The following is a 12,976-nucleotide window of genomic DNA, read 5'->3' as shown; positions in this document are numbered from 1 at the left end:
TTTTAAATACTGCTTTATTTTTCAATTTTTGTTTACAAATTATTTAAACATTTTTTAATCCAAAATTACATTTTTGAATATTCAACTGTTTTTATGGAAAGGAAGTTATGATGGATGTGAATGTTGTTACCTTAAGACATAATGATTTTTATTTAGTATAGAACAAAAGACATCGGAAACAAAAAGCTTTATACTGAAATATGTGTGAAAATATCCCTTTGTTTCGGGCATCTAACTGACTGTAAGTGTGAATGTTTTTTAAATAGATTTTTTTAACTATAAAGGAAGGATTTATGTGAAACAGGTGTTTTAATGTTCCTGGATGATTATTCTAAATAAGAAGGCTGTAGTTTCTACAAATATTTTTATGGTAATGTTGATGTATTTAGAAAATATATTTCAGAGCATTTGAACAGCTGAAATTGTGGAGCTGGTGAGAGGACTGGAGGGATTTGTTTTCTGCCCCACCAGGAACTGGGGTTGGGGGTAGGGAGATTATAGTTTCGTGTTGTGTCCATCCGTCCTTGCATTAACTTGTCTGGACTCAATCTTCATTGCATACTACTTGTCACTCACTGGAACTTGATACTTTTGCTCTGGGTTCACCTTGGTGTGTTTTGTATTAAAAGGAGGTCTATCTGACCTATATTTTCACCTTTGATCTACATTAAATAGAAAGGTTGTTTGGCCTCTATCTCCTACTCTACTTGTTACTAACACTTCATACATAGGACACCGGAAATGTTATTCACTGACTCTTTTGATGTCAGCCATATATACAGGTAACTAGTGGTAGTCAGTATAAACACAACTGGAGGAACAGTGAATAGGCTCACCTGCATGTCACAGGTACATCAGTGAATAGGCTCACCTGTATGTCACAGGTACATCAGTGAAAAGGCTTCACCTGTATGTCACAGGTACATCAGTGAATAGGCTCACCTGTATGTCACAGGTACATCAGTGAATAGGCTCACCTGTATGTCACAGGTACATTGTTACAGGTACATCAGTGAATAGGCTTCACCTGTATGTCACAGGTACATCAGTGAATAGGCTCACCTGTATGTCACAGGTACATCAGTGAATAGGCTCACCTGTATGTCACAGGTACATCAGTGAAAAGGCTTCACCTGTATGTCACAGGTACATCAGTGAATAGGCTCACCTGTATGTCACAGGTACATCAGTGAATAGGCTCACCTGTATGTCACAGGTACATTGTTACAGGTACATCAGTGAATAGGCTTCACCTGTATGTCACAGGTACATCAGTGAATAGGCTCACCTGTATGTCACAGGTACATCAGTGAATAGGCTCACCTGTATGTCACAGGTACATCAGTGAATAGACTCACCTGTATGTCACAGGTACATCAGTGAATAGGCTTCACCTGTATGTCACAGGTACATCAGTATGTCACAAGTACATCAGTAAATAGGCTCACCTGTATGTCACAGGTACATCAGTAAATAGCCTTCACCTGTATCTCACAGGTACATCAATGAACAGAAATTAAAAAATTTGGCTGGGAAGAAGGAGAGGGGAGTACTGTATCCCATCCAGTGATGGACTTGTGTGGGATGTGACATCTAGAGTGGCGTGGGATGTGACATCTAGAGTGACGTGGGGCGTGACATCTTGATTGGCGTGGGATGTGACATCTAGAGTGGCGTGGGATGTGACATTGGTGTGGAATGTGACATCTAGAGTGGTGTGGGACATGACAGTGGTGTGGGACGTGACATCTAGAGTGGTGTGGAGGTGATAGTGGTGCAGCAGGTGATATCTAGAGTGGTGTGGGATGTGACAGTGGTGTACAACATGACATCTAGAGTGGTGTGGGACGTGACATTTAGAGTGGTGTAGGACTTGATATTGGTGTGGAAGGTGACATCTAGAGTGGTGTGGGACGTAACAGTGGTGTGGGAGGTGACATCTAGAGTGATGTGGGACGTGATAGTGGTGTGGCAGGTAACATCTAGAGTGGTGTGGGACGTGACATCTAGAGTGGTGTAGGATGTAACAGTGGTGTAAAACATGACATCTAGAGTGGTGTGGGACGTGACAGTGGTGTGGGACGTGACAGTGGCGTGGGATGTGACAGTGGCGTGGGACATGACAGTGGCATGGGATGTGACAGTGATGTGGGACTTGACAGTGGTGTGGGATGTGACAGTGATGTGGGACGTGACAGTGGCGTGGGATGTGACAGTGATGTGGGATGTGACAGTGGCGTGGGATGTGACAGTGATGTGGGACGTGACAGTGATGTGGGACATGACAGTGGCGTGGAATGTGACAGTGGTGTGGGATGTGACAGTGGCGTGGGATGTGACAGTGATGTGGGACGTGACAGTGGCGTGGGATGTGACAGTGATGTGGGACTTGACAGTGATGTGGGACGTGACAGTGATGTGGGACTTGACAGTGATGTGGGACGTGACAGTGGCGTGGGATGTGACAGTGATGTGGGACGTGACAGTGGCGTGGGATGTGACAGTGACGTGGGACGTGACAGTGATGTGGCACGTGACAGTGATGTGGGACTTGACAGTGATGTGGCACGTGACAGTGGCGTGGGATGTGACTGATGTGGGACGTGACAGTGGCGTGGGATGTGACAGTAATGTGGGACGTGACAGTGATGTGGGACTTGAAAGTGATGTGGGATGTGACAGTGGTGAGGAAAGTGACAGTGGTGAGGAAAGTGACATCTGATGACAAAGTAAAATATACAAACAGTAGATTGAAACAAATCAAGTAGAAAAAACTGGTTGGATGTCACAAATAGCTTGGTTTGAAACTAATCTTCAATTCAGAGTGAATTTTAATCTTCGTACAGTTCCTTTTTTTCCAGTTACCTCTGTAGTAGATGATAAATAGATATATACTTATTAAATGGTGGACATACAATAATGTTCTTGAAAAAAATACTTGTGAATACCCTGAAAGTTTATATAATACATGGGCAGCAGCTTGCTGAAAGGAAGTCTGTTTGTTCAAATGAATGTCCTTTTTCCTTATTAGGGGTCACAGAAGAAAGTCTTTCAGTTTTATTTTTCCTTTACAAGCTGTAGAACAGGCGAGTGATACAGAACTATGAATCCTGTAATGTGATAATTTGAGTTGAATATGTGTATAATATCAGTCTTTGTCTTGTCTCTGTGGAAAGAGTATTCAATCCTCTGAATGTATCAAGTTTATAGACTGTTAAATAATTTGTCAGACTTATATTTCATTCATTCTAGGCAGATCGTAGAAGGTATTCTAGAATGTCAGAATGTTTGAGGAAGGAACCTTCATTGTTGGTCAGTGTTCATGTACCTAGACAATTTTATAGAGCACCAATTCAATCATGCTGTAATTTTGCTCCACATTTCTCATAAAGGCTGCCCAATGGTATGTAGCTTAGTATTTGCCTGAAGGTTTGAGACCGAGACCCTGTGATATCAACGATCATTTGTCTCCCACTTGTCCTTCATATATATATGTTATCACTCGGTATTGTTGATATATATGTATATATATATGTTATCACTCTGTATTGTTGATGTATATATATATATATGTTATCACTCTGTATTGTTGATGTATATATATATATGTTATCACTCTGTATTGTTGATGTATATATATATGTTATCACTCTGTATTGTTGATGTATATATATATATGTTATCACTCTGTATTGTTGATGTATATATATATATGTTATCACTCTGTATTGTTGATGTATATATATATATATATATATGTTATATATATATATATGTTATCACTCTGTATTGTTGATGTATATATATATATATGTTATCACTCTGTATTGTTGGTATATATATATATATATGTTATCACTCTGTATTGTTGATGTATATATATATATATGTTATCACTCTGTATTGTTGATGTATATATATATATGTTATCACTCTGTATTGTTGATGTATATATATATATATATATATATATATATGTTATCACTCTGTATATATATATATATATGTTATCACTCTGTATTGTTGATGTATATATATATATATATATATGTTATCACTCTGTATTGTTGATGTATATATATATATATTATCACTCTGTATTGTTGATGTATATATATATATGTATACTATTGTTGATATATATATATATATATATATATATATATATATATATATATGTTATCACTCTGTATTGTTGATGTATATATATATATGTTATCACTCTGTATTGTTGATGTATATATATATATATATATATGTTATCACTCTGTATTGTTGATGTATATATATATATGTTATATTGTTGATGTATATATATATATGTTATCACTTTGTATTGTTAATTTATAAAAATATGGGATATGAAAATAAGGTCTTTGTGTTGTTTTGGATATCCATATATATATATATGTTATCACTCTGTATTGTTGATGTATATATATATATATTATCACTCGGTATTGTTGATGTATATATATATATATATAATTTAGTGAGACCAAGAAATCACACACTTGTGAAAGCTTGGAAACAGGTGTCCCTGAGGGAACAACAAACGAGAGAAATTGTTACTATATATTAAATCTTTACATGTTATTTGATTAACTTTATTTATGTTATTAACACAGAAAAGGAAAACAATTTCTTTGTTCAGTTGTCACCCTGTATTACAAGTGTATCATAAAGTGAGATTTATTTGTAAAAACTTTGTAATGTTTGACCGGAGTTATTGTATTTATTTTAACATTACTATGTATTATCCCATAATTTCATTCGCCAAAGTAACATGTGTTTTGTTATGCTTCAATGTTTGTCATACAATACCAGAATAAAGTTAACATGTTCTCACTCATAATCAATGTAAGATTTAGATGATTGTATAATCATCTCCTGCAGAAATCTGTTGATTTCATTGTAAATTAAGAGAATTTTGTGCAGGTCACAAAATGGCTGGAATAATTGTATTATAAAGTTGTTTGATATCTGTATAAAAATATATATGAAAATAAGGTCTTTGTGTTGTTTTGGATTCCAGTGTTGGTAGCTTATCCAACAGTCCTGTCAAGTGTCACCCTAACATGTAGATATCCAACAGTCCTGTCAAGTGTCACCCTAACATGTAGATATCCAACAGTCCTGTCAAGTGTCACCCTAACATGTAGATATCCAACAGTCCTGTCAAGTGTCACCCTAACATGTAGATATCCAACAGTCCTGTCAAGTGTCACCCTAACATGTAGATATCCAACAGTCCTGTCAAGTGTCACCCTAACATGTAGATATCCAACAGTCCCATCAAGTGTCACCCTAACATGTAGATATCCAACAGTCCCATCAAGTGTCACCCAAACATGTAGATATCCAACAGTCCTGTCAAGTGTCACCCTAACATGTAGATATCCAACAGTCCCGTCAAGTGTCACCCTAACAAGTAGATATCCAACAGTCTCGTCAAGTGTCACCCTAACAAGTAGATATCCAACAGTCCCATCAAGTGTCACCCTAACATGTAGATATCCAACAGTCCTGTCAAGTGTCACCCTAACATGTAGATATCCAACAGTCCCATCAAGTGTCACCCTAACATGTAGATATCCAACAGTCCTGTCAAGTGTCACCCTAACATGTAGATATCCAACAGTCCTGTCAAGTGTCACCCTAACATGTAGATATCCAACAGTCCCATCAAGTGTCACCCTAACATGTAGATATCCAACAGTCCTGTCAAGTGTCACCCTAACATGTAGATATCCAACAGTCCTGTCAAGTGTCACCCTAACATGTAGATATCCAACAGTCCTGTCAAGTGTCACCCTAACATGTAGATATCCAACAGTCCCTGTCAAGTGTCACCCTAACATGTAGATATCCAACAGTCCCGTCAAGTGTCACCCTAACATGTAGATATCCAACAGTCCCATCAAGTGTCACCCTAACATGTAGATATCCAACAGTCCCATCAAGTGTCACCCTAACATGTCAAGTGTCACCCTAACATGTAGATATCCAACAGTCCTGTCAAGTGTCACCCTAACATGTAGATATCCAACAGTCCTGTCAAGTGTCACCCTAACATGTAGATATCCAACAGTCCTGTCAAGTGTCACCCTAACATGTAGATATCCAACAGTCCTGTCAAGTGTCACCCTAACATGTAGATATCCAACAGTCCCATCAAGTGTCACCCTAACATGTAGATATCCAACAGTCCTGTCAAGTGTCACCCTAACATGTAGATATCCAACAGTCCTGTCAAGTGTCACCCTAACATGTAGATATCCAACAGTCCTGTCAAGTGTCACCCTAACATGTAGATATCCAACAGTCCTGTCAAGTGTCACCCTAACATGTAGATATCCAACAGTCCTGTCAAGTGTCACCCTAACATGTAGATATCCAACAGTCCTGTCAAGTGTCACCCTAACATGTAGATATCCAACAGTCCTGTCAAGTGTCACCCTAACATGTAGATATCCAACAGTCCTGTCAAGTGTCACCCTAACATGTAGATATCCAACAGTCCTGTCAAGTGTCACCCTAACATGTAGATATCCAACAGTCCCATCAAGTGTCACCCTAACATGTAGATATCCAACAGTCCTGTCAAGTGTCACCCTAACATGTAGATATCCAACAGTCCCATCAAGTGTCACCCTAACATGTAGATATCCAAGTCCTGTCAAGTGTCACCCGAACATGTAGATATCCAACAGTCCCATCAAGTGTCACCCTAACATGTAGATATCCAACAGTCCTGTCAAGTGTCACCCTAACATGTAGATATCCAACAGTCCCATCAAGTGTCACCCTAACATGTAGATATCCAACAGTCCTGTCAAGTGTCACCCTAACATGTAGATATCCAACAGTCTCGTCAAGTGTCACCCTAACAAGTAGATATCCAACAGTCCTGTCAAGTGTCACCCTAACATGTAGATATCCAACAGTCCTGTCAAGTGTCACCCTAACATGGAGATATTCATCATTCCCGTCAAGAGTCACACTTACTCCATATTTTTGAGCTTTTAGGATAATAATATTGTGTACACAATATGTGATGAACCCCAGGACAGCTTTAGTTCATACATCTAACACAACATACTGTCAAGTATTGCATCTTATTACATTTCGGTTGTCGTCATCAAAGTTAAAGGTGATAGGTCAATCTTAGAAATATGTGCTGAAATAAAAGTTTATAAACATAACAAGGGATATTGTATTAGTAATGGAAAAACCATTCATAAAGTTAAGCAGTCAGTATGTGAGGGTAACAGTAGTATCAGATGGTGACAGGCTGATAGACACTGTACTTGTACTCTCAGTCACTATCTCTAAATCAAGGAAGATTACCCACAATCATCATCTCTAAATCAAGGGAGTTACCCTCAGTCACTATCTCTAAATCAAGGGAGTTAACCTCAGTCACTATCACTAAATCAAGGGAGTTATCCTCAGTTACTATCTCTAAATCAAGAGAGTTACCCTCAGTCACTATCTCTAAATCAAGGGAGATTACCCTCAGTCATCATCTCTAAATCAAGGGAGTTACCCTCAGTCACGTTCTCTAAATCAAGGGAGATTGCCCTCAATCATCATCTCTAAATCAAGGGAGTTAACCTCAGTCACTATCTCTAAATCAAGGGAGTTACTCTGTCACTACCTCTTAATCAAGAGAGATTACCCTCAGTCACTACCTCTAAATCAAGGGAGTTAACCTCAGTCACTATCTCTAACACAAGGGAGTTACCCTCAGTCACTATCTCTAAATCAAGGGAGTTTACCTCAGTCACTACCTCTAAAACAAGGGAGTTTACCTCAGTCACTGTCTCTTAATCATGAGTGTTAACCTCAGTCACTTTCTCTAAATCAAGGGAGTTAACCTCAGTCACGTTCTCTAAATCAAGGGAGTTAACCTCAGTCACGTTCTCTAAATCAAGGGAGTTAACATCAGTCAGATACACATTGGTAGTGACTTGTGTGGTAAAATAACAATTAAATTTTTAACAATATATTTGTTTATTTCTCATACAAAAATCATATATTTTGCATAATGGAGTATGAACCGTTATGATTTTAATGGAAAACCTGCTTGTATGTATAATTAAGCAGTACTTTACAATAATCTAGGTTCTCCACAAGTGGAAACAAAATTGCTATACATATATATGTGGGGAGACAAACAAACTGAAAGCGCCGTTATCTTCTGGTAAAAATACTTGAGAGATATAACTTCGCACTTTTCAAACTGCAGATAGAGCGAAACAAAAACCTCCTTTAGCTATCGGCATGTCTCCAATAATTACACGCTGGTGAATATATACAATTTCTACTGTATAATCTTTAATAATAAAACATGATAAGCACTAAGTACACACAGAACCTTACATGGGCAGACACTAAAACAAAGATAGGATAAATTAGCCAGCATTTATTAAAAATCAATTAAGAGTTGATTACCCAAGCATAATACTGTACAGAGGAATCTAGTATGGCCACCGTGTGTTACAAAGTTTGTTCAAGTTGTCACCAGATTTGTTTCCCAAAGAGTAGTATGGCCAAGTAAACTAGATTCAACAGCATTAAAAAAATCTCCAGATTTTCAACATTAAATTTGATCATATTTCAAACTGACAATATTGTTGAAAATGAATGTTAGGCAAGTTGGCATTAATTTACAATCTGAAGGAAAGTATCCAAGACTTGAGCCTGGTGTCCCAGACTGATGCCCAGTGTCCCAGACTGGAGCCCAGTGTCCCAGACTGAAACCCAGTGTCCCAGACTGAAACCCAGTGCCCCAGACTAGTGCCCAGTGTCTAAGACTAAAAACCAGAGCCGCAGACTGAAACCCAGTGCCCCAGACTGGAGCTCAGTGTCTCAGACTGGATCCCAGTGTCCCAGACTGAAACCCAGTGTCCAAGACTGGAGCCCAGTGTTCTAGACTGAAACCCAGAGCCCCAGACTGGAGCCCAGTGCCCCAGAAGGGAGCCCAGTGTCCCAGACTGAAACCCAGTGTCCCAGACTGAAACCCAGTGCCCCAGAAGGGAGCCCAGTGTCCCAGACTGGAGCCCAGTGTCCCAGACTGATGCCCAGTGTCCCAGACTGGAGCCCAGTGTCCCAGACTGGAGCCCAGTGTCCCAGACTGATGCCCAGTGTCCCAGACTGGAGCCCAGTGTCCCAGACTGAAGCCCAGTGTCCCAGACTGATGCCCAGTGTCCCAGACTGGAGCCCAGTGTCCCAGACTGATGGCCAGTGTCCCAGACTGGAGCCCAGTGTCCCAGACTGATGCCCAGTGTCCCAGACTGATGCCCAGTGTCCCAGACTGGAGCCAAATTGTCCCAGACTGAAGCCAAATTGTCCCAGACTGAAGCCAAATTGTTCCAGACTGAAATTCAGTGTCCCAGACAGAAGCCTGATATCCCAGTCAAGAAAGCTAGGCCACTGTTGTCTTTAGCAACATTTAGAATGATCAAAAATATAAAAATAACTGAAAAAATTTGTCTTCAACATTAAACTTTACATACATATTTTAGTGAATGATATATAAATGTCAGACTTCACACTCATCAATCTCGCATGTTATCTGTTAGATCAAACATTCACAATCCACACAACTATATATTGGAGAACATTATTTTCTAAATAGTCCTATAAAGAGGATTTTTTCTGGTTTTTTTTTCCTGGAGAAAGTTGAGTAGAGGGATGAATGATTTATAAACTACAGATAATTGAAAGCTTGGGTAGGAGGAGGAATCTAATGTGAGACAGATTTCCTCTCATTTCTGATCTCTCCACACAAATTAACAAGCTCCTCTTGGCCCAGAAATCTGAAAGGAAAAAGGTCATTATGTTTCACAAGATTAATTGCTATCTCTCATTAACTAGCATCCCTCAAAATGTCACATCACAGCATTTATTTGTAAGTGTTACAAAATACACATTTATCTTCCACATGTGCAAATATCTGAAGGAAGTATACGCACTCATACATACACAAGTATACAAGCACAATTCAATACATGTAAACAAGTACATACACATGTATTCAAATGTACAGACACAACTGGATACCTGTACATGTGTACATTCAGATTTAAACAGCTGCATGTACCCGATATGTATGTACCTGACAGATTCACACATGTATGTACCTGACAGATTCACACATGTATTTACCTGACAGATTCACACATGTATTTACCTGACAGATTCACACATGTATGTACCTGACAAGTTCACACACATGTATGTACCTGACAGATTCACACATGTATTTACCTGACAGATTCACACATGTATGTACCTGACAGGTTCACACATATGTATGTACCTGACAGATTCACACAAATTTATGTACCTGACAGATTCACACATTTATGTACCTGACTGGTTCACACATATGTATGTACCTGACAGATTCACACATTTATGTACCTGACAGATTCACACATATGTATGTACCTGACAGATTCACACATTTATGTACCTGACAGATTCACACATATGTATGTACCTGACAGGTTCACACATGTATGTACCTGACAGGTTCACACATATGTATGTACCTGACAGGTTCACACATATGTATGTACCTGACAGATTCACACATGTATGTACCTGACAGGTTCACACATATGTATGTACCTGTACATAATGTGTGTACATTCTGGAATCCTATATATAATTTGGAATGAGTACACAGCATTTGTAGGCCTTACATTGTATAGGGTTTGTATGTACATGTAGAAATGCTATGGAATATAAAATTATATATATATATTCTATATAATGTGAACAGAATTTGACCAATCACAGCAGGCTTTGCTAAAGAGAGGCTCTGATGTCTGGCTCATAATTAAGAACCTCAGCTGTTATACTGTGATGTCACTATCAAACTGTCAAACAGGTGTCAGCCCATCCTGAAATGTTACTCTACAATAAACAAGTACACAGGAACTTCTAAAATTTTGTTGTGATGCAGAAGAAAGAAAATTAACAAGAGACATACAGGAAAGGGCCTACCTAGGTTTTATCTGTAGCCCTAGTATTTGTTGTTTCCACAATGATATATTTTGAAATAGAAAAACTGTACACTTGTATCTAAAGTCAAGAGATTGCCTTTAATTACATTTTCTAATAAAATTGCTGCAGAGTAGCTGTAATATACATCACTTGATTGATAATCTAAGTCAGATATTTCACATAAACTCCAGACAGCAAATGTTGGGATAAAACAAAGAGTTCACTTTTATCACTGTGTAGGAGAAGACTTGCTTCCCCTTGTAAAACCATCCTACAGTGGAAAACTCCAATGTGTTTCTCGCTCCAGAAATGTTTCCATAACACACATAAAAAAATTGTCCAAAAATTATTGACACTATGGAAATTGGTTTCTATCGAACAAGTGTTTCGTTAAGACTTTAGAAACTGTACGAGTTCCAATGTTGACAAATGCTTATTCTAGGGCTTGTCCTTAAAGGTGATTGGTTGTTTGAATGTTGCTTGCTGTTGATAAAACAGTATACGGGGACCTCAGAGTGATCCTAGATTCTGGTGAGAAACTGCCTCTGCAAAGACAAAAATTATTGTATAGTTAGTCGCCATAATAATGACAGGCAACCTTAATTTTGTAGACATACAGACAGACAAAGTTACAACAAGCACAAGAGGGGATGAAAATTACACAGATGTGTAGACAGACAGATTTACAGCAAGCACAGGGGGGATGAAAATTACACAGATGTGTAGACAGACAGAGTTACAACTAGCACAGGAGAGGATGAAAATTACAAAGATGTGTAGACAGACAAAGTTACAACAAGCACAGGAGGGGATGAAAATTACACAGATGTGTGGACAGACAGAGTTACAACTAGCACAGGAGGGGATGAAAATTACAAAGATGTGTAGACAGACAAAGTTACAACAAGCACAGGAGGGGATGAAAACTACACAGATGTGTGGACTAGCACAGGAGGTGATGATAATTACACAGATGTGTTGACAGACAGAGTTACAACTAGCGCAGGAGGGGATGAAAATTATACAGATGTGTGGATAATATAACAACTAGCAAAGGAGGGGATGAAAATTACACAGATGTGTAGACAGACAAAGTTACAACAAGCACAGGAGGGGATGAAAATTACACAGATGTGTGGACAGACAGAGTTACAACTAGCACAGGAGAGGATGAAAATTACAAAGATGTGTAGACAAAGTTACAACAAGCACAGGAGGAGATGAAAATTACAAAGATGTGTAGACAAAGTTACAACTAGCTCAGGAGGGGATGAAAATTACACAGATGTGTAGACAGACAAAGTTACAACAAGCACAGGAGGGGATGAAAATTACACAGATGTGTGGACAGACAGAGTTACAACTAGCACTGGAGAGGATGAAAATTACAAAGATGTGTAGACAAAGTTACAACTAGCACAGGAGGGGATGAAAATTACAAAGATGTGTAGACAAAGTTACAACTAGCTCAGGAGGGGATGAAAATTACACAGATGTGTGGACAAAAACAGTAAGTAATAGATCTGAAGGGGATAAATATTACACAAATGTGAGGACAGATAATGTCACTACTTAAACTCGAGAGGATGAAAATTAACAGATGTGTGGACAGACAAAGTAACTACTAGAACTGGTGGTGAGGAAATTTTCACATTTGTTTGCTCATGGACAAAGTTACTAGTATACTGGGACAGGATAGATATTACAGTGCTATAACATGTAATGTTAAACTCACTCCTTAGGGTACCACTCTCAGACTGTGCTTTTCTATAATGTCCTATCTCAGATGAAGGTTTCTTGGGGTTTTTGCCTGTCAGTTCGCCAGTTACACGGAGGACCTTGGTACCTCTGATGCTTTCTGTCCCGTAGTTATCTCCCTTCCTCAAGTAAATGGGAGCACTCAATGTACTCCCTGATCCAGGGTGTTTGAGGTGAACTGCATCTATACAACAGAAAT

At 38.8% G+C, this 12,976-nt stretch overlaps 2 protein-coding genes across 2 annotated transcripts in view; one reads left to right on the top strand and one right to left on the bottom strand.

The window, feature by feature from the left end:
* Positions 1–1,416: 1,416 nt before the first annotated feature.
* LOC132544293 (prothoracicostatic peptide-like) lies at positions 1,417–3,536 on the top strand. Its single transcript, XM_060207868.1, has 2 exons — positions 1,417–1,610; positions 1,892–3,536. The coding sequence occupies exon 2, from the start codon at positions 2,042–2,044 to the stop codon at positions 2,720–2,722; it is 681 nt and encodes a 226-aa protein (XP_060063851.1). The 5' UTR covers positions 1,417–1,610; positions 1,892–2,041; the 3' UTR covers positions 2,723–3,536.
* Positions 3,537–11,529: 7,993 nt separating this feature from the next.
* LOC132544322 (metabotropic glutamate receptor 2-like) overlaps positions 11,530–12,976 on the bottom strand; it is a 39,024-nt gene continuing 37,577 nt past the window's right edge. Inside the window, exons 4-5 of the mRNA XM_060207899.1 lie at positions 12,755–12,961; positions 11,530–11,564 (exon numbers count right to left, since the gene is read on the bottom strand). Coding sequence (XP_060063882.1) covers positions 11,530–11,564; positions 12,755–12,961 — 242 coding nt within the window. The remainder of the gene's footprint in view (positions 11,565–12,754; positions 12,962–12,976) is intronic.

The sequence above is a fragment of the Ylistrum balloti genome, unplaced genomic scaffold, assembly GCF_031769215.1.
Source record: "Ylistrum balloti isolate Yb309-2 unplaced genomic scaffold, AGI_CSIRO_Ybal_v1 Utg369790, whole genome shotgun sequence".
Taxonomy (NCBI): domain Eukaryota; kingdom Metazoa; phylum Mollusca; class Bivalvia; order Pectinida; family Pectinidae; genus Ylistrum; species Ylistrum balloti.
Note: the sequence above shows the minus strand (reverse complement) of the source record. Positions and strands in the feature narration are given on the sequence as shown.